Source organism: Doryrhamphus excisus, linkage group LG15, assembly GCF_037039965.1.
Source record: "Doryrhamphus excisus strain RoL-2023G ecotype Guam linkage group LG15, RoL_Dexc_Guam_v1.1, whole genome shotgun sequence".
NCBI classification, from domain to species: domain Eukaryota; kingdom Metazoa; phylum Chordata; class Actinopteri; order Syngnathiformes; family Syngnathidae; genus Doryrhamphus; species Doryrhamphus excisus.
Window position 1 is genome coordinate 5,462,150 of NC_136371.1, and position 26,117 is coordinate 5,488,266.

The following is a 26,117-nucleotide window of genomic DNA, read 5'->3' on the forward strand; positions in this document are numbered from 1 at the left end:
CGTTCAGAAACAGCACGGTCGACAAGGATAAAGTACAAACTAACATGGCACCTTGTACAGAGCTGACCTTAGCAGTTCCTCACAGGAGAACCATGTGACTTCTCCCAGCCAATCACTGAAGAAAGGTAACTAGAACCACATTTTTATGAACATGCTAGGTTAATTGGCCAATTCAAATTGTCCATAGGTATGAATGTGAGTGTGAATGGTTGTTTGTCTATATGTGCCCTGTGATTGGCTGGCGACTAGTCCAGGGTGTACACCGCCTCTCGCCCAAAGACAGCTGGGATAGGCTCCAGCATCTCCCGCGACCCTCGTGAGGATAAGCAGTAGAAAATGGATGGATCGTGGGTATGCTGGAGCCTATCCCAGCTGTCTTTGGGCAAGAGACGGTTTACACTCTGGACTGGTTGCCAGCCAATCATAAAGCTGGCGTCCAAATATACCATGTGATGCATCACACCCTATCCTTCTTTCCCATAGCTGACCAGCTGCTTACGTATTGCCACATGCACCGCCGCATCCCAAAGCAGACACTGTCAGGTGCGATAACGGTCTGTGAAGTAAACCCGCTCTGAAGCCTGACCCTCTCCCCCTCCCTCCACAATTAATTTGATGCTGTAGCCTCAGTAACGCCGTGCACCACCGCTGTGTCCAAAAGATGCTTTTACTCCCGGTTCACCTGCACTCCCCCCCCCCCAAGCTGCGCGGCACTGATACTACCTCTACTTCCCCTCAAACCATTGAACACCCCCCTCCCCTCACCACCACTGAGGGTTGAACGGAGATAAGAGTGCTGCTGATGCCCACCTATTCAAGGGAATCAAAGACACCTTCCCTGTGGGGATATACCTTGACAGACCAAGGTGGTGGCGTGCACCACACATAACGTATAGGTTATTCTATACAAAAACACATCCTCCTTGTCTGCTTGTTAAATTCAACTATTTGTTGTTCTTTATTTTGTCATCTGTGCCCTTTGGTCCTACAATGTGCTGTCTGCATTTGACATTGGAGGTACATTTTCCTCCAGCGCAAACTCATTATTTCAATCCTCACTCTGCAGTGGACAGGCCTGGCCACTCTGACAGCAACCCCCCACACACACCCCTCCCCATCACTATTTTCACCACTTAATTGAGATCTTTGTTTTTGCATGCAAAAAGCTTTTTTGCCGTGGTACTCCCCCCCCATTTTTTTCATGTGAAAAATGCTGAGCAGAAACCCTTCTGGGAAAATAAAAAAGATTTCGTCATGATTGCATGAAACGTTTCATGAGAGTCAAACCAGAAAAGTTGAGATGAATTAAATATTTTGTCGCTTTACTCAGGAGGGAAATTTGATATTCATATATTGAAACCAGCCTCTCTGCCACCTGCTTGATTCTTCCTCCGACTGGGTTTAACGTACGTTTGTGTGTGTGATGACACGAGTAAATGAGCGTGAGCACATCAAAAGTGAGAAGTAAAGATCATTTCGCTTCAGGCATCAAATCTTCTACACTCAACCTGTGATCATTCTCAGTTGGTTGCATTTGGATTCCAACATGAAATGGAATAGTGATGCTGGTTGTAGGGTAGCCTACTATAAGAGACGCAACAATGGGATGGCGGAAGAGAAGGAAGTGAGCAAGGAGAAGTCCTGTGCTGGATTGTTCTCTTTGATCTGGAGTGCAGGAAGAACGTTATGTAACATCTTGGCCGCACACATGGCTGACTGTGTGACTGCCAAATACACAGAAGGGGGGGTGGGAATGGTAGTGGGTTGGGGGGGGGGTGCTGTGGTAGACAGTGAGGGTGGGGGTGGGTGTTTAGACAGGCAAGGGGAAAGATAGGAGGCCCGTGGACGGCAGCGGCAGATTGAACTCAGGAGAGCCAAATATTGCTACCCCAAATTGGTGTTGTGTCACTTTCCTTATTAAAGCGGCTCAGTCAAGCAACTGTAACATCGGCCTTAACGGGCCTTTTAATGAGACATGAGCGCGCCCTTTCGTGATGACGCCAACATTTAGTTCATGTTAGTGCACATCACGGCCTAACAGATTTATCTGATGGCTCTTGTATAAAATAAAATCCTTATTACTTCACAGACTTTTTTCTGGAATGTCTAATTATCATATTCGGAGATGTTCTAAATCGCCATTTTCCCAACATTTCTGAATTTAATTCAATTGAATATCACAGAGAAATTATTTCTATCTTATGTATGTTGTAATATAGATGTTTTACAGTGCTTAAAGGTAAAGTCTCTGAAATTGAACTCTACTGGCGTCGTTTTTAAGTATCTCTTATCTGCTGTCTGCTGAGCTAGCAAGTAGAAAAAAATTTTAGGGCATGGGGCTAGTGGGAATGTTCTAGGTGGTGAAAATGGCTTTACGACGGGCATCGGTATGGAACTGTTGTCCATTTTTGTAAACATCCATTCCCAATGTTGTCAGTTGGATTTGGATCAGGGGAACATACATGATGGTCGAAAAAGTGAGGTTATCCCTCTGGAAGAAGTCCTATATCAAGCAGGTATTGTGAACCTGTCATTACCACACAGATGCCGACCTTCAGTCATGAGGAATGCCCCCTTTGCAACGTCTCACCCAGCTGCCATTTGACACCCCTGTACAACCTGAAGGTCCATTGTTCCATTGATGGAAAAAGCACCCCACATCACCACAGATGTCACCCCCTTCCACTGTGAGATGAGGCTGATGTTAGTTGGCACATTTTTTTCAAAATACCGGATTTTCAACAAGAACATTCCCTTTGAAAATGAATGTAGGATCTTTACATGTTCCAAAACATTCAGGGGGACAATTTTGTCTGTGGTGAGGAATATTACAATGCCGTATTTTCCACAATAATATTCCCTTTGAAAATGAATGACAAATCTTTACAAGTTCCACGTTCTTCACATTTCTGAACCGATTTAAAACATTCCAACATGAAAACCTTCAGATCGTTCAAAACGAATCAGGCTATCTATTTTCCACATTTGAAAAATTCCCACTTTTATTCAAAATATGAATTTTCCAACTACAAATTCAATTTGAACTTCAGGACTTTCCCGGCTTTCGCATTTCAATTCGAAGCATTCCGAACATAAAACAGGCTAAATTCCCAATTTTCCACGAAATCAACACTTTCTAACCAAAATAGTTTCCCTCATTTTTCATAATTCCGGATTTTCCACAGTAACATTGAAAATGAATGTAGGATCTTTACATGTGCCAAAACATTCAGGGGGACAATTTTGTCTGTGGTGAGGAATATTAAAATGCCGGATTTTCCACAATAACCTTCCCTTCCCTTTAAAAATGAATGAGGAATCTTTAGTTCCACGTTCTTCACATTTCTGAACCGATATAAAACATTTCAGATCACTTCAAAACAATCTATTTTGCACATTAAAAATATTCCCACTTTTATCCAAAATATGAAGGTATGAAAGTGTATCATGTCACCTGCCAGTTTCTGTTCATCACTATGTCGACAATAACAACATAAGTGTGACACAATGATTCTTTCTAATCAGACAACATAATAAAGAAATATCATACGGAGGCGCTTGTATTCCTCGCTTGATTCTGTAGTTGTTTTATTTGTGTTATGTGACCCTACTGTACACGGGAAGATTAGGGTGGGGGATAATTGGCTGCATGTTTTTGTGCACCAGATGGTCTTCAAATCAATCATTGACAAATCAGTCAATAATAAATACATGAATGAAATGAAAGCCAAATGCATCAGTAGGAAGCATAGGCGGCAGGCCAAATGAGCACAAGTAAAGAGGTCAAAGTGGCAGCTGACACAGCATTCATCTTAAAAGAAGAATTGTGTAATAGAATGCTATCACGTCCCTGTAATATGTGTGTATAGAAGGGGGGGGGGGGCACGAGCAGGCCTTGTCAAGAAGAAGTGTCTGAGCTGGTGGAGGGAGGATGCAAGAGAAAAGAGCGATCGGTAGTGTGTTGGTGGTGGTGGTGTGCCGGCTGAAAGCTGATGTTGAGACGGCCTGACAGGGTCTGTTTCTGTTCATTGGAAGACCGTGATCCACAGTGACCGCCTTGTCTTGCCGTCCCTCCACAAAGGTTATGCCATTGCCAGCAGTCCACATGACACAATGAATGAGCCACAATGACTTGAGCCCAAGACGAGCTTCGTCAGGTCTGTTTTCTGTGTCTGCAACCCTGCGCTCTGCATTAAAGAGGAATATGTTGGTAAACCGGTGCTGGATCTCAACTCTTGTTTGCAATCTATGGTGAGGCCAAGGCTGCGTTTTAGAAATGACGTTCTCTGTAATCTGGCGTGTTAGGCTGTCAGCTCAGGGTGCATGATCTTGCCAGCATGACTCAAGTCTGCCCGTGAGCTGCTTCCTCTCCCTGTGCATCTACTCCAGTTGCTTGTATGATCTATTTTAGATTCTTTTTGCCCAAGGATGTGTGTGCATCCTCACCGTAGAGAGCCACAGATATAAGACGACGACGAGGGTGAATAGATAATGTTCAAATAATCTACAGGCAATCATGCAAATACCCCAGACACAAAAGCGCTCGGGGAAGCTTGCAGATCGAGGTGCATTCTATCCGGGCACAACAAATTTGGAATAATGCAAACGGATGTGGTTTATCAGCCATAATTTGTGTAGCCTAATAGGCGAGTCAACATGTATGACACAATAACGGCCACTTTTCCCTATTCAGCCTGTAGTAAAATCATGCTTTTATCCAATTGGATTCAGAGCAACTCAGTCGCACATGCAGAGTGACGCGGTGCTGGAACCCCATTCATTGGTTCTTCTCTTTTACGTAACCATCAGAAGAAAATGGAGGACAGAGTTTGACCGTGTTTGACAGTGGCACAGTCCATCCTGCTACACCAGAAGCAGGAGCGAGCAATCGGGAGTGTTGAAGATGTCATGCTCCCGGTGGCCTGCACACACTCAAAAGGCCGAGATGAACTGTGTCATCTTGATTTAGACGTTTTCATGTCAGACCACCTAATATTTGCGGAGGGCTGTGCGAGCCAGCCGTTTTTGCACAAGCAATAAAATGTTCTATCCCTAATCCCGCAAGATTGTTGGCTTCCTTGGAAGGGATGGTGCATTGGAAGCTGGGGCATTGTAGTTGGTAAATGGCTGGGTCTAATCTTGTCAAGGCAGTGGTCTACTGCAGGGGGGTTTGGAGCAGATTTCAGCCTGAGGGTTAGAATAATAACTAAAGACCGAGAATCGTTTTCTCCTGGTTTGAAGAATTTCCTTAAGAATGGCACTGAGCAAATTTAACTTGGCCAACATGCATACTAATTTACATTTTACTGTTATTTAACATATAACAGGTTATGGGGTGGCTTGATCCGGGTACAACTCCATGTCTCCAATAGCTCCAATTAAAAAAAAATAGAAGCTTAAGAAGCTGGAATGAGTGCAATGAATCATTTCTGCTCTTAGTATAAAAGCAATGGCATGTGACCTACACACCTCGTTTGCATGCAAAGCACCTTTGCACATTACTAAGACAGTGAAAATTTACTGCATCCACATCCATCTCTGCTAAATGACGAAGCTCCAGTCTTTGTTTGAGCCGAAAAGGACCCAATAGTGAGTCAACACTGCCATCTGGTGGTGACAAAGACAACATGTCAAAGAACATAATTAACAAATCCATTCCATCCATTTAAAAAAGGTATCAAACCCTTGTTTCACCTCACCCAAAATCTTTCATTACACTCTCAATCTACAAAGAACCCTTGCAGCAAATTGTGTCCAGAAGAGAGACATCAATTTGTATAGTTTGATGGAGGTTACCAGCTGCAATTTGACATCTATAGGTTGTATAAAGTGTTATAAATAAGACACATTGTCAACTAGCGTTACATGTTTCACTGGAAAAACGGGTGAACATTATAAACACAAACAGGCTTGCCGACATCTGCAATTATGTGCCTCAACTGTTTACTACTTGTGGCTGCAAGACATCAGCGGCTCTCACAAGAGGTTGTTGATGTTTAAAAGAGAGACTTTTGTCTCCAGTAAACGATGCTCAAAAAGAGCTGAGATAACTAAAGAAAGACCAGAAAAAAGCCTAAATCTGGTTGATTTTTCAAAAATAATGAAAATATTATAAATATGACCTTAAAAAGCCTGACAGGGACGTCAAAATGAAAAATAGTGGGAAAAACAACAATCATGATTTGGACACTACATCATTTTAAGTTCCAAATACAAACTTCAAATATTATTAGTGTGGCATAATTTGGCCACTTAACTATAGCCTAGCTTCTTGTTTTGCAGCCGTTGTGCACTAGAAGCAGAAGAAAAGATGTTCAAGGCACTTCCTTCGCTAATTAACGAGCATGACATAAAATGTAACTATTGTTATTGCCTTTCCAAAGTACTTCATCAATATAATGTAAACTGTGTGCACCACATCAATATGACTGACTACAAATCATTTTAATAAGCAGATGCACCTACTACCACCAATTTCATAATATACACAGAATAGAACAGCTTTGTAAAACAGGTCATATAATGCATGTGTTCCACACTCAAATCATCAACGGTAGATTGTACCAACCAGTCCACAATAGCCCTGAACAACCTAATCAGTGCCACAAATGAGTCTGATTGCTGTGTTCAACAAGTGCTTTACTCAGAGCAACCAGTGTGTTTATCGGCTGAACAGACAAAAATACATCAAGGCATCCAATCCCTGTTGGATTCATAATTTGTTGTGCTGTTGCACAACCAAGAGCAAAAGCCAGGTCTCCATCACAGGCAAAAATAAAAATAGTCACCCTTGAAGATGAGGTACAATGAGCACAACACCGTTACATTAATATGCGTGTTTGACATAGGAAGAAACACACATAAGGTCGGCTTTTCTATGTTTATTTGGAAGACAATTATAAAACAGTGGCATTTTCTTCCAGAGAAATATGGACCCAAGTGTACAAATACATAATTTTCCCCCTGTATGTGGTTGACACATGCAGGTATTTTCTGCAAGGAGTCTTTGCTATACAATCTGTCTACATAAAGAAATTAAATAACAATGGGCTGATACCACAAAACATATGACTGAAAAATCAGCTTGTGTCAAACAAGTTGTTTGTCTCCCTCTATCCCACTGTGGTACGCACAAAAAGCCTTGACGCGCTCAACCGGTATCACAGATGTATGACACTTTGCTGAGGTTCTTGAGGAAAAGACAGATGTGTTCCTGCACGTTCATCATGTCACTACTGTGGGAAAAATAATCAACGAATACAAAAATGAAAGGCATGGTAAGAAGATAAGGCAATGTCCATGCTACAAAGGAGTACACTACTCGCAATAGAAACATAATACATATGATCATTCCGCGCGGCGCAATGATGGTCACGTATGAATACAATAAAATATAAAGACAAGAAAGCGTGTAACAGCTCAAAAAATGTGGATTATTAATATAAATGTAAGGGGAGTCACTGAACATACAGTACACGATATATACTTTTTATCTATGGAATTTACACTCCCTATCAATCAGTGTTGGCAAACATTATGCTATTATGATTACGGCAGACAAAAAAAAACATGTGAACCATACCTTTACTCTGTGTAACATGCAGACTCACTCAACAGTATCTGCTAAGTGAAGGGGGTGAAGGTCCAACATGGTGAGTTACACACCACACACACACATATTGCAACTGCAATAAGGTCTTAGTTGAAAACAGAACACCTCACTTCATCTTGTAGACAATGGAGATTGGCCTCATAATGAAGTCAAAACTTCTGCAAAAGCCCAAAAGAAACCCAAGGGTTATCTTCGATGCCAACAAAGGGTCCGATTTAGTCGCTTTCAGTCATGTGTGAAGGTGTAGCATCCACACCTATGTTGCCTAGCAAACTGCCTTTGGACAACCTTTCCAGAGGCTGTGGTTTGAAGAGGATGCCAAGATGCGCACCTCCATGCCATAATGGGAACCAGGTACAAAAAATATAGAGTAGAACTGTACCAGCAGTGAGTATTTTCTACATTGTTAGATAAAAATAAATTCTGAGTAAATATTTAGTGTAGAGCAAGGTTTGTGATAGAATCCAGCTATTTGAAACAAGCTTTTTGAGTTAAAGGATATCTATTAAGGCTGGAACTTGACAACATATAGCTCACATAGGCAGTTAACTAAAATTATTTAGCCAACAGTGGAGTGAATCCAGTTCAGGGGGGGTTGTTCTAGTGTCCTTGGAAAGCGAGAGGGACAAGTCTCAACTGAATTATCACAATTTCTGAAAATTATGTATGTATTTTTTTTAAGAACAGGTAGAACTGTAATACTACGGAGGAAAGGGGACAGATATTTTCAAGTCGTACAGAAGATATAAAGTGGTTTAAGAATTAAACAATATAAATGGAAGGCATTTAGCCACAAAAGAAAGATGTATGGCTTGCATACTGATGGAAATGGCAGGGATAACTTTCTTTGGCTATCAAGACAGGTAAACATTGATTATTTCTTATTTGTTCTGGTTTTCGGATTAGCAGTGGAAAAAAACATAATCCGTCTATGATTGTACAGCTAACACTGTGTGGAGCAATCATTCTGTTTTCTCACTCAAGGACATATGTTGCAAGCTAAGGTTTTGTTTTAAGGCAAATGTCGAGATAAAAGGCAGACCTTAAGAGTCCATAAGGCAACAACCACGTCTTTGTATTGTTCTTGGCTGCAGTGTTTTGATACTTGGCAGGAAACAATATTGACCTCCCACAAGTGTTTGTTACAGTTTGTTCACCTCAGCTTCATGGAGCCGCTTCTGGGGTCTGATGACCTCCGCCTTTGGCCTTGATCTGGATCCAGGCATCTCCTAGCGCCTTGGCAAAGTGATCATCCACCGACCCTGTGATAGACACGGAGTTGGACATCGAGTTGGCCACAGGGTCTGCGTCTTTGTAGTTTTTTCCCAGGCTGCGGCGGAAGTGCTCCTCAATCACAGGATCGCAAACTGTATTAGTAGAGACAAAAAAAAAATATGAATAATCACAAATTACCATGATTAAAGCATACATATACAAACATTTGTTGGGGGGTTATGTAAATGTGTGTGAGAACCAATGCTCCCCCTTAATTTTTCCAGTAGCTGAGCATACACATAAATTGCTTGGACCTTTGTGGGTGCCATCAAGCATGCACAGTGTAGTATCGCGCATGTCCAAAACCTGACAACACATGTAGTCCAACTACCATCCTGTCTTATTTTCTATACGAGTATATTTGAATTTGACATTTGAGCACACCAGCCACGGTGACGTGCAGCAGCGAGCTACAGCAAAGGAGGAGTAATGACACGATCACGTTGCCGTGCCAAGGTGGCAACCAGAAGTGTATACAGCTGTGTATTTTTTAGTTTGAATAATAATTACAAACTTTCTGTAAATCCTATAAACGTCATTTCACGTCTCAAAAATCAGTGTGTTTGTCTACTATATGATATATTCAACTGAAATTGCTGATCCAATAATATAATATATAATAATAATAATAATAATAATAATATATTTATTACTATGAGCATTACAGCCACATCTATGATGACTTTAGGAGGTTACCATTGTTCTTCCTTGCATCGATGGGTGGGCTTGGAGAGCAGCCATTCATGTGGCATTGAGAGAGGTTGCAATTGCGGTTGCTTGCAGGAGCGCAAGTAATGACAGAGGGACGATTCTATAGGTGGAAAAAAACAGAATAGTTAACGAAACAAAATGAAAAGTTTTCGCCCTTTAGAGTCCAAAAAAACGTGTGGTGCTGACTGAGCACATGGTGTCTATCATACCTGCTGCCGTTCAACAGCCACATTAGCAACGGACCTCTCTCTGACCCCAACTGTGGTGTCAAGGCTGCTTTTGGTCAGAGCCAGAGGCTGGTCCACAGCATAGCCAGAAATGGAAGCATACACATGGTTCCCATGGAGACCGTTCGAGGAAGAGCTGATGTGCTCCACAGGACTGTGGCTTAGGCTCCAGTGCTCATTGCGGTTGCTACCAGAAGAGGGACGAGCCCTTGATAAAGACAAGAAGAAACGCTACAGCTCTTGTAGGGAACAACACCCTTAAAAACACAACCTTTGATATCACACAGACATTTTGATGTCACATCAGAATCCTCATGTACATTGCCTTGTGATATAACTTCATTTACAGTCTTTGCCTGTGAGAAACTTACAGATGAGTTGCAAACAATCTGCTCATTTTGGTCATGTGGTCATCATCACAATTCATTTGGTCCTTTTGTTCGTCACCATACTTCCGTTTGCTTGGGCAGAGTGGAGGTGGCCCGCTTATGTTCGACATAGCAGAGGGCAATGAGGGTGTCCTGGATTCATCTGTTGGAAAGAAGGTAGCGTAAAATAATTTGTAGTCCAACCCCTTTGTTTAAAAAAGCCATTTATGTTTAACTACTATATTTACATTTCTGGCCTCAAATTTAACTTTTTTTTAAGGCTTTTCAGTCAGCTTTCTGTTGGGTGTTTCTTGCATCACTGAATTTCATTTGCATTCGGTGACATCATATCCAGTGTTTTGGTGTGATGGTCCGGTATCCATTCATACTTGCTTACTCAGAAACCCAGATTGAGCGACAGAGACCAAAGCGCTAGCTTTGCTAATAGCCTTGCAAGTAATTCATGGTAATTAATAAGTAAGGTTAAATCATAAAAAACGTGGAGACATTCAGACATTTCATCCAAGAACTTTGGTTAGCGCCCTCATTTAAACCGGACCTTTGGGATTTAACATTTTGTAACATTGCCACTAAAAGTGACATTTGACATAACACAACATGCCCACCAATAGTTGCAACAATTGTAGCTAGACTTGATTCTTGCAGTTATTGAGTAGGTTCAAGTCTTCCAATGCACTAGTATTCTATTCAATGATGACAGTCGACGTTTAGGGTTGTTGGAGCCCAGCGTTTTTCAGAACTAAACAAGCCTCTTGGTGAATAGCCGAAGAAATTAGAGCTGTACACACACACCCATACAGTTTATATAAACACTCAGAATGTCACCTCCGTAGTGCAGTCTCCCGATGTTATTGTTCATCTTGTCCAGGTACTGAGGGTTCAACAGGTCCATTCTAGGCAACAGCATTTACGCGAACAGGCTAGCTGCTAACATCAGCGCTAGCAGGCAACACCGGTGAAGACAACAAACTTCTGTCCTAAAAATGTGACATTATAGGAATAAATTAGTACAGCAAACAGTCTTAGAACAATACTAGCATGTTAAGACAAGTGTATGTTGCCCCCTTGACGTTAGCAGTGTATTGTAAATTGTAAAATGTCCGAGTGCATGCTAAGCTAACAGATAGCTCACTTGCCGAATGTACTGAAAACTCACTTGTCACATTAGGTTCAATATAGCAGGTGAATTTACTGCCACTATGACAATAGTGTCTTACTGAATATGAATTAGCTGTCGGTGGTTAGGCTTGTACAGGGTGTACTCTAGCTAGCTAATCTTAGCATGCGCATTAACTAGCCACGAGCTAGTCGTCAACTTTGTGCTATTTCATCCAAACATATCAACGTGAAACACGGCCGATGACTTACATGTAAGCTGCGACACGACCACTGCGTCAGGCAACAGTAGCGCGAACCGTCCGTGGAACTTTTACAAAAGTGTACGGTTTCCGAGGCACAACAATAACATGTGTAGCTTAACTTGCGAACGCTGTCTTTCTCTGGCTTGAACTGAACTGGGGATGCGCGAGTCATGAACGAATCGTTCAAAAGTAGCATTTATTTTTTACTGAATCGGGACTCACGGGTACTTGTTTCTGTTACCAAGTTCCTTTACTCAACCCTGCTACCTCTACCCAAAAAAAAGAACTAGGTAACATGCCATGAATTCACAATTAACTTCTTAGCTTTATATAAATGTATAAGCCCCACAGAAAAAGCAACAACTTGGGTCCTTGCCTCAAATCGGTGCTTCTCAAATAGTGCGGCGAGCCTCCCTGTGGGAGAGGCTTTCATTTTACTGCAGACCTACCAATGTGTACAAATGTATAATACTTTCCAGTATTTTCCTGGTTTCTGTTTCAAGTTCAGTCTGTACAGTACAGATAAATGTCATTACTACGACCTATTGACTAGGATACTACATATCACTATATGTTGACTAATAATAGAGCACAAAACAGCAATCATTATAGTATCCTCTGACTCTGCTTCCTCAATGGAAGGTCAGTGGGATTGAGAAGGGTCTCAAAGTATTCCTTTCACCGTCCGACTACATCCTTAGTCAAGGTCAGCAGGCCCCCGTCCCCAGTGTAAAACAGTGTAGACCGGGCTCCGCTTCCCCTTTCTGAGGTGTCGGACGGTTTGCCATAACCTTTTGAGGCCGACCGAACGTCGTGCTGCATGGCCTCACACAGTTACCTCCAACAGTTACAATTTACTGATTTATTGATCAGTTTCCTCCTCCTGTTGGTCACATGTTGGTCAGAATGCTTTTACCAGATGAGATCAATTGCCTGTTTTGTCGGTGTATCATCAAATCAAATCAACTTTATTTGTAGAGCAAAAGTGCAGAATTAAAAAACAATTACGACAATTAAAAAGAAAAAGAATTACAAAGAAAGCCCCTCCCTGCGACCCTCCATACTAGACACACACACACACACACACACACACACACACAATCCTCAGAGACATATATATAATATACCATCAGTAAGAATTTGGATAGGGCATTAGTAAAAATATGTACAGTGTTCATTATGAGTAATTAAAAGTCATGAAAACAGTGAAAAAAAGTATATTATTTGTCCATTTTATTTTATTATATTGTTATTTATTAAGTAAAAACATGTTTTTTGTTATTTTGCTTTATTATATTCACATTGTACATAAAAACATGTATAAATAAATCAATAAGGGAAAAGGATTTACTGCTTTTGTGCCTCATTTTGTTACTACTACTGACGCACTGGCCACTTGTCCATTACCAGCCATTTTAGATTTCATGGCGGACACGTGTATACACACAGACACACACACACACATTGTGCAATAAACGAGGCATCGCCGGGAGAAGGTGTGACAGATTGTTCTCTAAAGCTTCGTGCACTTTTCGTCTGGAAAACCCGTAATTTTCCACAGCTGGGGTTCAAAAAAGATGCCTGTGAGGCAGTACAATGTGGGGGAGGGGTAGCATAGAAGAACACTAGTGAGAGAGGAGAGGCATAGCAAGAGCATCCTTTACAATGGCAGAGGAGAGTGCAGAGTGAGGGGATTGGCTGGAGCAGGGTTTCACGTCACCGGCCGGCGAGGGGGAGCTCTGAGGATGCTCCACCGAGCTGGAAGAGCGCACATTCAGTGGGAGTTTACGCTGAGAGATCAGCCTTTGTCAGCTGTGCCCTAAGAACAGGGAGTCCTCTGCAGAGAGCTTTTCCGTACCTCACCGCTGCTCCATTGTCCTGCTCTGCAGCCATGAATTATCTGCGACGGCGTCTCTCAGACAGCACTTTCATCTCGAACCTGCCCAATGGCTACATGACAGACCTTCAGAGGCCTGACCCCGCTCAGCCTCCACCACCTGCCTCCACCGCACCCGCTAAGTCCCCCACAGCAGGGCCTACACCTCCCGCCACTTCGCCTGCTCCGGAGAGGAAAACTCAGCCGGCGCAATCCACCGGAGCTGGTTTCTTCAGCTCCATCACCAACGTTGTCAAGCAGACGGCTGCCTCAGCAGGGCTAGTAGAGCAAACCTCAGTCACGACACCCAAGAAGTTCAAGACTCTCCTGGTCATCGACGAACCTCAACAAGAGTGGTATGGTATTTATGTTGCTCCAAAATAGTAGATAGTAGTCTTTTCTACTCAGGGTGGTGCTGATTAGGCTAGCAGCCTGAAGATGCATATGTGGTTTGATGCTTGCTCTTGCCATCACACTTGATCAATACTCAATACCGCTAATGACATGGCATCAGGATAGTCCATCACACACATCATTGTGATTATCTTCTCAAACATACTCAATATTTGCTTTATTAAAATGGATGCTCCACAGGTTGCATCGGTGCTTGGAAGTACACAAAATACTGCAGTGCTCCCCCCCCATCATCAATGGGGTTTCCCTCCACGCACTATAGGCACATCACGTGGCCTGCTCTGCACGTACATACATAGTACACAATTCCCATACTAAACACCACTTTGTTGATTGGCTGTGTTTTGTCATCCTTGTGGACTACTGACACTCAGGGAGAATTTCTCTCCTTATTGTAATACAATAGACCTCACACCAATCATTTTTTTGCACAGCTGATTATGTTTCACAGCAATTTTTCCTGCAGACTGCAATTACAATTTTTCCATTATGTAAACCAGAGGGTTTGTATTTTACAAACTACATTCATTGCAAGACAAATCTATGCTTCTCAATAAGATGGCTGCTGATTGTTCAATTTTTTTTCTGCCTACAAGACACAGTTTATTCATTCATGAATTCATTACAGAACAAGTCTTGCAAATGTTAGGATAGCTACTCCCCTAACTCTGGTTGGAAAGCAGTTTCAGTGGCGCATGACAGGCCATTTGTCTTTGTAGAAACCTGGATCGTTGTTAATGAGATCAGGAGCGATGCCAACCTTGTGCATTAGCTCGCTCCATGTTTGCTGTGAGTGGAAAGCATGGCTGTTGTTTCGCAGTGGACACAATATAGCGCACGTTCCTGGGTGCTGCAGCTAAAAAGTGAGACAGTTGGGATGAATGTCCGTTAATATGTTATTGCCTGCAGTTGTCCCTAGTCGCTTGGCAGTTTGAATTTCGCGGCTTCACTCTTACTAACATAAACTAGCACAATCATTATTTACTCCTGTTATGTATATTATGTTGGATACAAGTGTAAAGGTGACTATAGGGGTGTTATTTCATGTCTATGGGGCTCTAATAATGTTTTAAACCATATGTAGAAAGTCACAAACAGGTTTTCTATGCTCCAACTACTCTAACTTCATTTAGAAATAAAAAATCCAACCAATTAGCAGCAATGAACGAGGTATTACTCTACTGTAATGATGAAAGATATGAACATAATTGTGAATTTTATTCAATATTCTATACAGTATATCATCCAATACGTCTTTGTAGGTTTGTTTATCCCTATGCGATACACACTTGGGAGATCACCAATTGTACTCCATTCAGCAACTTCCTTTCACTGAGTACTACATCTATTTTTCATGGCCGCTCACCATCTTTGCATGGGGAGTTGTTCATGTCAGGTCACCCGATTCATCATTGCTGTCTCTGTTTGTGAGACCTTTCACCCTGTTGTTGCACAATATGCTACACATGGTTTCTCTCATGCCCTGTTTCTGTGGAGTGCTATAAAATATGATATTTTATGACTTATAAGAGTATTAGGTATATTACTGTAATGAATGCACAAGGTTGGCCAACAATGATCTGATTGAGGCTTGTTCAGCGATGCTGCGACATCTTAGCAGTACTTTGTATTCTGGTCATAAAGACGCAAGATTAAAAGCACAAAACATATAGCTCTTGGCAAGTACTAGGATGATCGAATCTATTTTATTACTTTTGCTGAGTGCCTTCTGTCCTGCACATGCTGGCACCCTTGTGCGGTGCTGTATGTCATCGTGCCGCAGCAAGATGAGACCTGTTCAGAGTGAAATCACATCCAGCGGCACGATCGACCAGAACCTTCAATCTTCCAATACAAAAGTAGATAAAGTATGCTGGTAGGGATGTCATACAATTCATGTCAAATAATATAAACTATACTATCCCTTTAATTACACAATAATCATAATAATAACACAGGATACGGATTCTGAACCCCTAACATCACTTCCTGTCCCCCACATTTATTGCAACACACATTAACACAAGTCTTATTTATGTCTTAAATTGCTTATTTTCTGTGATAATGTCTACTATATTTGGTTATATGAGTTATAAGGTGACTATAGGGGTGTTATTTCAAGTCTAGAGGGCTCTAATATATCCTACATTCTTACATTCTTGAAATGCACTTACCACAGTCGGGTCTATAGTCAATTAACCCCAGTAAATAATTAATTAATTTTACACATATGTACTGTATATACCAGGGGTGGGCAAACTTTTTGACTTGCGGGCCGCATTGATAGGACAAAATTTACGGGGGGGGGGGGGGGGGGGCAGACTATATATTTTACACCTAACAGTCCACCTGGTATTATTGTATCTGTAAAATTGTCATGCAATCTGCTATTATTATTTATTATTTTATATTTATATAAAATGCACATTGCACATTGAGCTGATGCAGGCTCAGCTATGGTCATGCCACTGGAAAAATAGTCCAGTTGTGGATTCAATATACAGTACAAGTAATATACAGGATATATCCTATATATCTATATCTATATATCCTGATAGTATATATCCTATCAGGTCGCTGAAGGTGTTGTAATTGATGCCTGACTTCACTGCAGGCGGTATGGGTGTCCATTCAGTTATGAAGTGAATGCTACAATGAATGGTTGTCTCTCTTTGTTATTCCAAAATTAGCAATTCATAAAAAAAATACAAGACATTGTATTTGATAAAGTACCTTGTTGTTAAGATAAAACCACTCAGCTCTGATGATTCTGCAAGTCATCCATGGAGGTTTGTTGGGTTCCAGGAAGACTGTGCTATAAATTGCTCTTGTGGTGGGAGGAGCAGATGGTTCTCTCTCACTTAACATAAAAATGATTGCCAAAATGTACTTTTTACATTATACCCTATATAATGAAAGGAAAAGAAACCACACATCATAAATAATTGGTCACTTAAGAGTAGGGCTGCCACAAGATCTTACAAGATTAAAATGCTAGAGGAAAATGGAGGACCTGTGTACTTAAGGGGAGAACATACAAACTCCAGAGATGCCCAAGCGGAGAATCAAACCTTGGCCTTCCTGATCACCTGACTGTTTGGCCGACGTACTAACATGTCTGCTGCATTCACGGAAGGATATTATATATGAGATATATCATTATATCTCATCCTGCCAACACACACATGTATGTGTGCTTGTTAATTAGGCTAAGTGACGATATATTAAAATTCAGTGAAAGTTCCTGCTTAGCAAGCTCTCCTGTCAATCATGACAGTTTAAAAACAGTTTCACAGTGTGTGTAATTTGGCACGACTTTGACATTCCAACCTGATAGTTTTAATGAAGTTGCATACCGCAATGTTATTATCTCACCAGTTAGACTTACACTTGATTATCCCAATTACTCTTAGAATTATCACACACTACTCTTCTTATGTATTATCTAACCTTTAATTAAGGTGAAGCAAGTCATATTGATTCTCCCAACAAATAAATAATGCAAGTAAACATCTGCTATCATGCTCCCACGGCCCCCTAGTGTGCACGCAAAGGCATCAGTCACGAGAAAAATGCAGCATATGCGGCATGTAGGGAGGTATTGTGGGTATATAAATGCTTTATGGCTTTTGGATATCTGTCACTGTGAGGAGAACAGGAAACCTTGGTCGAAAGATGATGTGATGTGGTGAATGTTAATTCACTTGGGTGATGTTCTTGCATGCATATATGGAATCGCTGTATGAGGTACAAAACAGAAGTACTCCCACTGCGAATTAAAATGACAGGCTTCACATTTCTAAAGTGTGTGTTTTTCCAACTCTCTTATCCATTTGATGTGACAGTACCTTCTTATTTACGCACACTGATTCTTATTTGGAGGCGTATCCCACCACAAACACATCCTCACACTGCAATTAGTCTCTAAATAAATTATTAGTCTTGGTAAATAAGCAGGGAGTGCAGAGTACATGACAGGAAGCAAGCACTCCTTGAACGTTTTTGCAGTATCCTATAGATAGGCTGCTTATCAATGCTGTCTTTGTATTTAAAATCCTTTGAAGAAAACCTCCTCCATAGCCGCAAGAGAACATGAAGGATACATGTTTTTCCTTGGCGTCCTCTCTGGTCTGATTAAATGTTCATTACCAGGCTAGTGTCTGTTGCAAGAACAGCCCAGAAGCTGTGGAAGAAGGCCAAAATAACACACACTACGAAAACTAACAAACTGTGTGTGGTTTGAGCAGTTGTCTTTTCTCTGGGAAGTGTGGTTCAAACACTGGTCATTTCTAATCTTTATCCTCTGGGAAAAATCTCCTGGGTGACATAGTAATCCACAACACATAGAACTCGGTTTTCATTATTAACTTGTTCCAAAAGGATCAACAAAAACCGAAGAATGTTTTCAGTGTAAATCCAATTAATCCAAGAGGGTCGCACAGTGGAGGAGTGGTTAGCATGTTGGTCACACAGGGGATCGGGAAGATCTGGGTTTGAATCTCCACACTCTGTGTGGAATTTGCATGTTCTGTCTGTAATGAGCATAAGCGGCATAGAAAATGGATGGATGGTTATATAAAGAATAATTGTAGTTCTCCATGCAAAATAATTATAACTGATGAATGGATGGAACTTATTGTCCATACGTCCTAGCTAGATTGAACCGTCTGATGTTTCTCACCTTCATCAAATTACCGGCACTTGCAACTTTCTTTGGCCCCGTGGCAGGTTATTTAGCACTCGCGCCTAATAAAAATGTGAGTCAGAAAAAACAGACATGTCCTGGGAAAACAGGGCGTTAGCACTAGCGTGGGGCCCTAATATTGCTGTTTAATGCTGTGGGCAATGCTCATACAAAGTTCATCTTTTTTATTTTCTCACAATATCTTTGTATCTTCCACTTCAGCTCGAGGGAAATTAGATTCTAAATATTCTGAATAAAACACTATTATGCAAAAATAAATGGCTGTGTGCTCTTTTGGGAATGTTTTTACATGTTAAAAAATCATTGAAGCCAATTAGGCGTAAGACATTAGATGTTGAGTGCAACAGTGCAATATCTAATAGCCTTATTAACTTTACCCCTGTCAGCCTGTAAAAGTAAATGGCAGTCTGGAAGCAAGGAAATCCAATATGGCCAACCTTAGATTTAAATATGATGTTTCAATGAGTGGAATATTTGTCAGTTGTACTTTGACACACAGTATATATATATATAATTACTTGGTAAAGGGCACTATGGTTTTATTGTTTTATTTTATGAGAAGTAACAATACTCCATTTGTTTCTATCTAGGGTAAAGTTATTCCGTGGGAAGAAAATATATGGCGATTATGACATCAAAGTCGAACAGGTGAGTCAAGTTATCCATTTAAAGAGCTTTTACATGAAAAAAATAGAAACCATGTCTATCCTCATGTGATAACGTAACCATGAAATCTCTAGGCGGAGTTCAGTGAGATCAACATCATGGCTCAAGCCAGCGGGACTTGCAATGTTACCATGCAGGTTTACAGAAATGGCACCAAGGTTGTCAGGTAGGACACACACACGTACGCACTACGCACACTTCTGTGTATCTAAATATGGAGCCATTTTTTTTCTAGGTCATTCAAACCAGACTTTGTGTTGATTCGACAACATGCCTTCAGTATGACTCAAAATGAAGATTTTCGCAACCTTATAATCGGTCTGCAGTATGGAGGCGTACCAAGCATCAATTCACTGGATTCCATCTACAACCTGTGTGACAAGCCCTGGGCGGTGAGGCCCTCATTACTGTTGTGTAGACAAACAACCATTCACATTTAGAGCAGGGGTCTCAAACAATTAAATTTTAACTGGGGCCAAGTTATTGAGTTATAGTAGGGCAAAAAATAATGACTATAAAAGTATGAAGTAAGTAATAAACAACATCTACCTTAACTCTGAGCATGTGCCATGAGCAACTATTTCCCAAAAAGTGCCAAAAGACATGTTGGGAACCGGGAATCCCTGCTTCTGGTTTCTAAGCACTCTTTGCAAAACTTGTTTGACATGTTTATAGTTAACAAAGTTGTTGTCCTTTATTATTTCACACAGTAGTAGTAGTTTCCCTCTGTGTGTTTTTTGTCTATTGTTCATCTTAAAGAGCCGCTTAAAGCGCCTCTGACCATCTCCCCAAAGTGAATGGGCCAACTTTGATTTGGCAACCGCAAAATACGGTCACAAGTTCAAGACTGCTGATTTAGAGTCTCTAATTAACTTGCTTTTGGACAGTGGAACAATGAAAGAAATGCAAATAATGATATATTTCTATGTGTCTAGTTTGCCCAACTCATCAACACCCAGAGGAAGCTGGGGGCTGACAAGTTCCCGCTGATTGAACAAACTTTTTACCCAAACTATAAGGAGATGGTGAGAATACCAAGTTTTCCTAGTGTCAAGATTTCTAATTCATGATTGATGTGTATTTTCAAAGGATACAAGACTTAAATCTTCATATCTTGTAGGCGAGCATGCCGTCTTTCCCTGTGGTTATCAAGATTGGTCATGCTCACTCCGGTATCGGAAAGGTTTGGCAGTTACACTTGTTTGAAAGACTGAGAATTTAACCAGCAGTGTTTGTCATCGCTGGGTTGTGCTTGTGTGCTTGTGTGCTTTCCAGGTGAAGGTTGATAATCACAGTAAGTTCCAGGACATTGCCAGTGTTGTGGCTCTCACCCAGACATACACCACTACTGAGCCTCTCGTTGAATCCAAATATGATATCAGAATCCAGAAAATTGGCGCTGACTACAAAGCCTACATGTAAGTGTCATTACATTCTAATCAGTGAAATAAAGCGATAAGGACGGGAGTTGTGTAATATTTGGCTCATCCCAACCCAGGAGAACATCTATATCCGGCAACTGGAAGACCAACACTGGGTCGGCGATGCTGGAACAGGTGGCAATGACTGACAAGTGAGGGTCGACGCATGAAGTCTACACTTAAAACACACAGCCAACCATTGTAGTAAAAAGCTGAAAAGAATTAAGATCAAATGTAGCTGGATGGATTACAGCTCTGGTCTAAAGCGTGTCTTCCTGGATTTTTTTTTTTCAGATATAAGCTTTGGGTTGACACTTGCTCAGAGATTTTCGGGGGTCTGGATATTTGTGCAGTCAAGGCCATCCATGGAAAGGATGGAAGAGATTACATCACAGAGGTAAGAGGCTCAAATCGAACAGCACATCTTGGGAATAGCAATCAGCGATTGCTATTTCTGAACTATTGCAAGCTGTGGTTAAAAACGCACAAACATGTACAATTCTAAGACTGCAACTACTTTAATTATCCCTATAGGATTCAAACTTAGTTGGGTTATTGGGTCTCCAAAGGATCAGTATAAATTGTCAGAACTGAGGCAGAAGCAGTTATGGCCGGGGTTGAAAGTGGAGGTGCAGTAATTGAAGGATTAATCTTGATTAATCTTGAAGTTCTTGATTTTTTTTCATAGAGTTGAAGCTGCCACAGTTTTGCTATGTTGTTCTTAAACACAATAGGAATGAACTACTGTGTCATTGTGGCATAAATAGTTAAGTACACAGCTGCAACAATGCCAGGTTTATCACAGTAAAAGTATCACAGTGTATTTCTAATAAAGGCACACCAAATTACCCTGACTCCTTTTTTTTTTTTAAAAAAGATGATTAAATAAATAAATAAACAGGCAAAGATTTCAACCCCCACAATGGTAAAGCCAAAGTTACGCCCTTGTAAAGGTGTGTACCCCAGAACAAAGAAACACACTAAGAACAAGTAATCCACAAAGCAGAGGAATGACGTCTATGTGAGTGTGACATGCAGGCGTCAAAACAAAGAACTGGCATCTCACAGCTTAAAGGGGAACAGCACTTTTTTTTTGGAATTTTGCCCATCATTCACAATCCTGATGTGAAACATGAACACATATTTCTTTCCATTTTCTGTGCATTAATATGATCTAGCTAATAATGGAAGTCATGGTAAATACCTATGTTGACGCTAAAGCCTTCTAAAAAAAATAACACAATAACAGTAATGATATATTATATATATATATATATATATATATATATATATATATATATATTGTCTTCTACTCTGTTTACTTGTTTTTATTCAAGTCCATTCTTCTGTAAAGTGTCTTTGAGTATTTTGAAAAGCGCTATACAAATAAAATGTATTATTATTCATTCATTTTCTACCGCTTTTGTCCCAACTGATTAGTATATTGACAAAGCTACAGTAATATTATTATTATAGCAGCTAACATGAACAACTATTTTCATCTGGCCGACAAATGCAATGCTAACTGCTCGTCTCAGCGTCATTCACAGACCAAAGAGTGGATACCTAGCTCTCAATTTCACAACAAATACTCACCAAGATACGCGTTTGCCATCAGCATTATTTTTACCTGAGGCCTGGAGCACACGTCATGTGCTGGAAGACACAGCCATCCCATGTATGTATCGATGCTGCTGTTGTTGACGGAATTAGCATAAGTATGTGTAATCATCAGCGTACGCCAAAGTAAGCTGCTTTCGTCACTATGGTGACTTGGTGATCGATGGCAGTGTCTATTGAACTGGGTGATCCTGAGTTGGTCTTTGTGCAACCAATTAAGCCTCGATATTCTTGTTTTGTATTGATTAAACTCAGCTCAGCCACTTGTCTGAATCCTACATTTGTGCAAAGGGAGGCAAGGGGCTAAATCGTGGAACAAGATGAGCAAAATCGACGGCTCTCAGTGCCTTTTTGTTCAGCGAACAAATAACTGAGCTACATGTAATACAGTAGATGTTTTTATCCCAACTTGATGTTGTATGAATTGTATTGAATGTGATGCAGGTGGTGGGCTCATCCATGCCTCTGGTGGGGGAGCACCAGGCCGAGGACAGGCAGCTCATCTCTGACATGGTGCTGGCTAAAATGAACCAGATAGCGGAGAAGGATGCCAACGCTCCTCAGAAACCCATGACAGTGCAGCCATCCCAGGTAGAGAAGCACACACATTTGCAGAAATTGATTGTAGAATGGACGAGTGGTTAGCGCGCAGACCTCACAGCTAGGAGACCAGGGTTCAATTCCACCCTCGGCCATCTCTGTGTGGAGTTTGCATGTTCTCCCTGTGCATGCGTGGGTTTTCTCCGGGTACTCCGGTTTCCTCCCACATTCCAAAAACATGCTAGGTTAATTGGCGACTCCAAATTGTCCATAGGTATGAATGTGAGTGTGAATGGTTGTTTGTCTATATGTGCCCTGTGATTGGCTGGCGACCAGTCCAGGGTGTACCCCGCCTCTTGCCCAAACACAGCTGGGATAGGCTCCAGCACCCCCGCGACCCTCGTGAGGAAAAAGCGGGAGAAAATGAATGAATGATTGATTGATTGTAGAATGATTGTAGTTTTTCTTTCACCCAAAGTCAACTAATATAGACTCCAGCGGCACTGAACAGGATAATGTTAATGGTTTAAAAGCTTATTTAGTCCTAATTCTATCCGTTTCAAATCTATTGCAATACATTTAGAAAATGGATGTGTGGAAATATAATGTCATACTTGATTTTTTTTTTTCAGGGTGTGAGCCCGAAAGGAGAAATTATAGGTGAGACCATGAAAAACAGTGCTGGCCGCCCACCTCAAGGTTGTCTTCAGTACATCCTCGACTGCAACGGCGTGGCCGTGGGTCCGAAAGCAGTCCAGGCTAACTGAACCAGCCAAGGAGGAGAATCCGTGGCGTACTCTGAGCTGAACACAAGTGTGAGGATGCTGATAGCTTGGATCACAACTGGGTGACCGGGCCCTCAGCTCACAGCAGCTGAGTGGCGCCCTGGACTGTGTTTTTTAACTCTATGCAGAGTCCAAATGTACTGTCTACTCGTTGATTAGTGTGCTTGTATCGGTCACCTGTGTTTCAGTAGCTGTGGATTTTCTTTGGGGCTGCCGTGGATGATGTAAGAAGCAGACTGTGCCTACAATGCGTTCAGTGCCGCTGTGTGCTTACCAGCCTTTCATTTAACCCTTATCAGTTTTATACTTGGCTGTGTGTCTTTCAATAGGGTTCAAACAGTGGAAGTTAGTTCTTAATATGTATACAATACTTGGGTGTGTATGGCTGTGGTGATTATTTTCATACATATAATAGATATTTATTTTTGTTTTGCATGATTGATACAAAACAGAGAAGAGGGATGTAACATTACTGTTTTATCTGAGATGTGTTCCTTGTGATTCATGCATTGTAAATGTGGCAATGCTTACATGTATTCACTATTAACACGGTGATCTGCTACTGCCTTCATTTAGTTTAAGATGCTATATGGATAGATACTTTATTCATCTCTGAGTGTCACTGCACACACACACATATATATATATATAAATATATATATATATATAATACTGTATGATTTTGAACCAAAGATTCCAATATTGAAATGAATATTTGTTGTAAAAATAGCAGCAATCCTACGCTAAAGATAATAGTTTAATCTGTGACAAATCATAATGCTGCGTTAAAGAGGAATTGCACTTTTTGGGGAATTTTCCACTTTTTCTGTGCATCATAACACGGGAAAATGAATTTATATGAGCTTGCTAACTATGCTGTCAACATTGCATCATTTTATATTCATGCTGTGATCATGCATGAATACGTACACTGATGATAACATAGTAATAGTTGCAGTATATTGCTGTATTTTCATGATTTAAAGCACTTTCCTCGGTGCATTGATACACATACTTATGCTAGTTCCGTCAACAACAGCAGCAACACTTACGATGTCCGCTCTCATTGGGATGGCTGTGTCTTCCAGCACATGACATATGCTCCAGTCCTCGGGTTAAAAAATGCTGACGGCAAACGAGCATCTTGTTGAGCCTTTGTAGCGAAATTGAGAGCTAGGTATCCACTCCTCCGTCTGCGAATGACATTGAGATTAGCGATTAGCGATGCGTCATGTTAATCCACCAGATTGTTAGGTGCTAAAGTAATAATATTGCTGTAGCTTGGTTAATATACAAGTCAGTTATGTAAATTGAACAGTTTTTTTTAGTTGTTTTGTGAGGGCTTTAGCATCTAAATAGGTATTCCCATCACGTCCGTTGCTAGCAAGCTTATATTAACTCATTTTCTTGTGTTATAATGCAGAGAAATATATGGAAAGACATATGTGTTCATGTTTCACATAAGGATTATGAAAGATGGGCAAAAGAAATGTTCAAAAGTGCAGTTCTCTATTCGTGTCCTCTTATGTATTAAGTCAAATCTGCCACAAAATGTCCTTCTGTGACCATGCACTGGATATCAGTGGTGATGGTGTTGTCATGACAACCATACAAGTGCTCTGAGTTTGAGCTTGGACCTGTTACTGCTGTTCATCGACTGAACACACAAAGATAACACACTCCTTCTGTGAATAGATGGAAAAGTGCAATATTTTATTTTCTATTGTGACATATCTCATTTGAAATCAGCTCTTCCTTGAAATTGATTCTAATAGCTATCATCAACCATATAGTCAACCAGAGTCACAATCGGCTGTTTCTCGTCTTGTGGCTTTTTAGGCTACATAGTGGTGCAACTGAAATAACAGCCAAATCATCTGTAAAAAAAAAAAACTTTGCACCTCGATCTGCCATGATAGAAAATCTGTTCTGCAAGCCGTGTGTGTAATTGTTTTCCAAGTGTATCTGTGAGTGTATCTGTGTACAAGCCATGCCTGAGGCTTTATGGATGTGTTGTACTGTTCACTAGGAAATATGCCATGACTGATTTCTAAGGGAGAACACACAAATACCTGAGAGTCTATATATTGAAAGTGAATGCGTTTTTTTCTGCCAGATAAAACCTATTCAGACCTGAGGAACAGAAACTATTAAGGGCCATGATAACGTCATATGCTGTTGGACTGGTTAAATCTTGATCGGAATACAATATGTTGTGGAATGATCCACAAAGGTTATTTCCAGTCTGTCAATGGCAATAAAGCTTCCTTTGCAATATACAATTTGTGTCCTTGCATGCTGTGATAAATGACTGGGACTGGGAGTGTCGTCTATTCATTTTGACTTTACATTACCAAATATGGTTCCTTCCTTGCCCTATAATAATTCCCCTATATTGAGTGTGGCTTTGATCATTACAAAACATTATGTGATGCAAAATCCCCACATCTTATCTCCATATTTTAGAAGAATCACCACAGGTTGTGTTAAATTTGGAATGGACCTTTCCTGCAAT

General features: G+C 40.9%; 2 protein-coding genes across 2 annotated transcripts; one reads left to right on the top strand and one right to left on the bottom strand.

Moving 5' to 3' along the window:
- Nucleotides 1-7,608: 7,608 nt before the first annotated feature.
- On the bottom strand, nt 7,609-11,751 carry vgll4a (vestigial-like family member 4a). Its single transcript, XM_058052305.2, has 6 exons — nt 11,583-11,751; nt 11,040-11,191; nt 10,197-10,356; nt 9,808-10,033; nt 9,584-9,698; nt 7,609-8,979 (listed from the first exon to the last, which is right to left on the bottom strand). Exons 2-6 carry the CDS (start codon nt 11,119-11,121, stop codon nt 8,777-8,779), a joined length of 786 nt encoding a protein of 261 aa, XP_057908288.1. The 5' UTR covers nt 11,122-11,191; nt 11,583-11,751; the 3' UTR covers nt 7,609-8,776.
- Nucleotides 11,752-13,277: 1,526 nt separating this feature from the next.
- syn2a (synapsin IIa) lies at nt 13,278-25,893 on the top strand. Its single transcript, XM_058052252.2, has 11 exons — nt 13,278-13,807; nt 19,161-19,218; nt 19,311-19,402; nt 19,472-19,628; nt 20,172-20,261; nt 20,357-20,419; nt 20,512-20,654; nt 20,735-20,809; nt 20,952-21,054; nt 22,722-22,868; nt 23,450-25,893. Exons 1-11 carry the CDS (start codon nt 13,467-13,469, stop codon nt 23,582-23,584), a joined length of 1,404 nt encoding a protein of 467 aa, XP_057908235.2. The 5' UTR covers nt 13,278-13,466; the 3' UTR covers nt 23,585-25,893.
- The last annotated feature ends 224 nt before the right edge of the window (nt 25,894-26,117 follow it).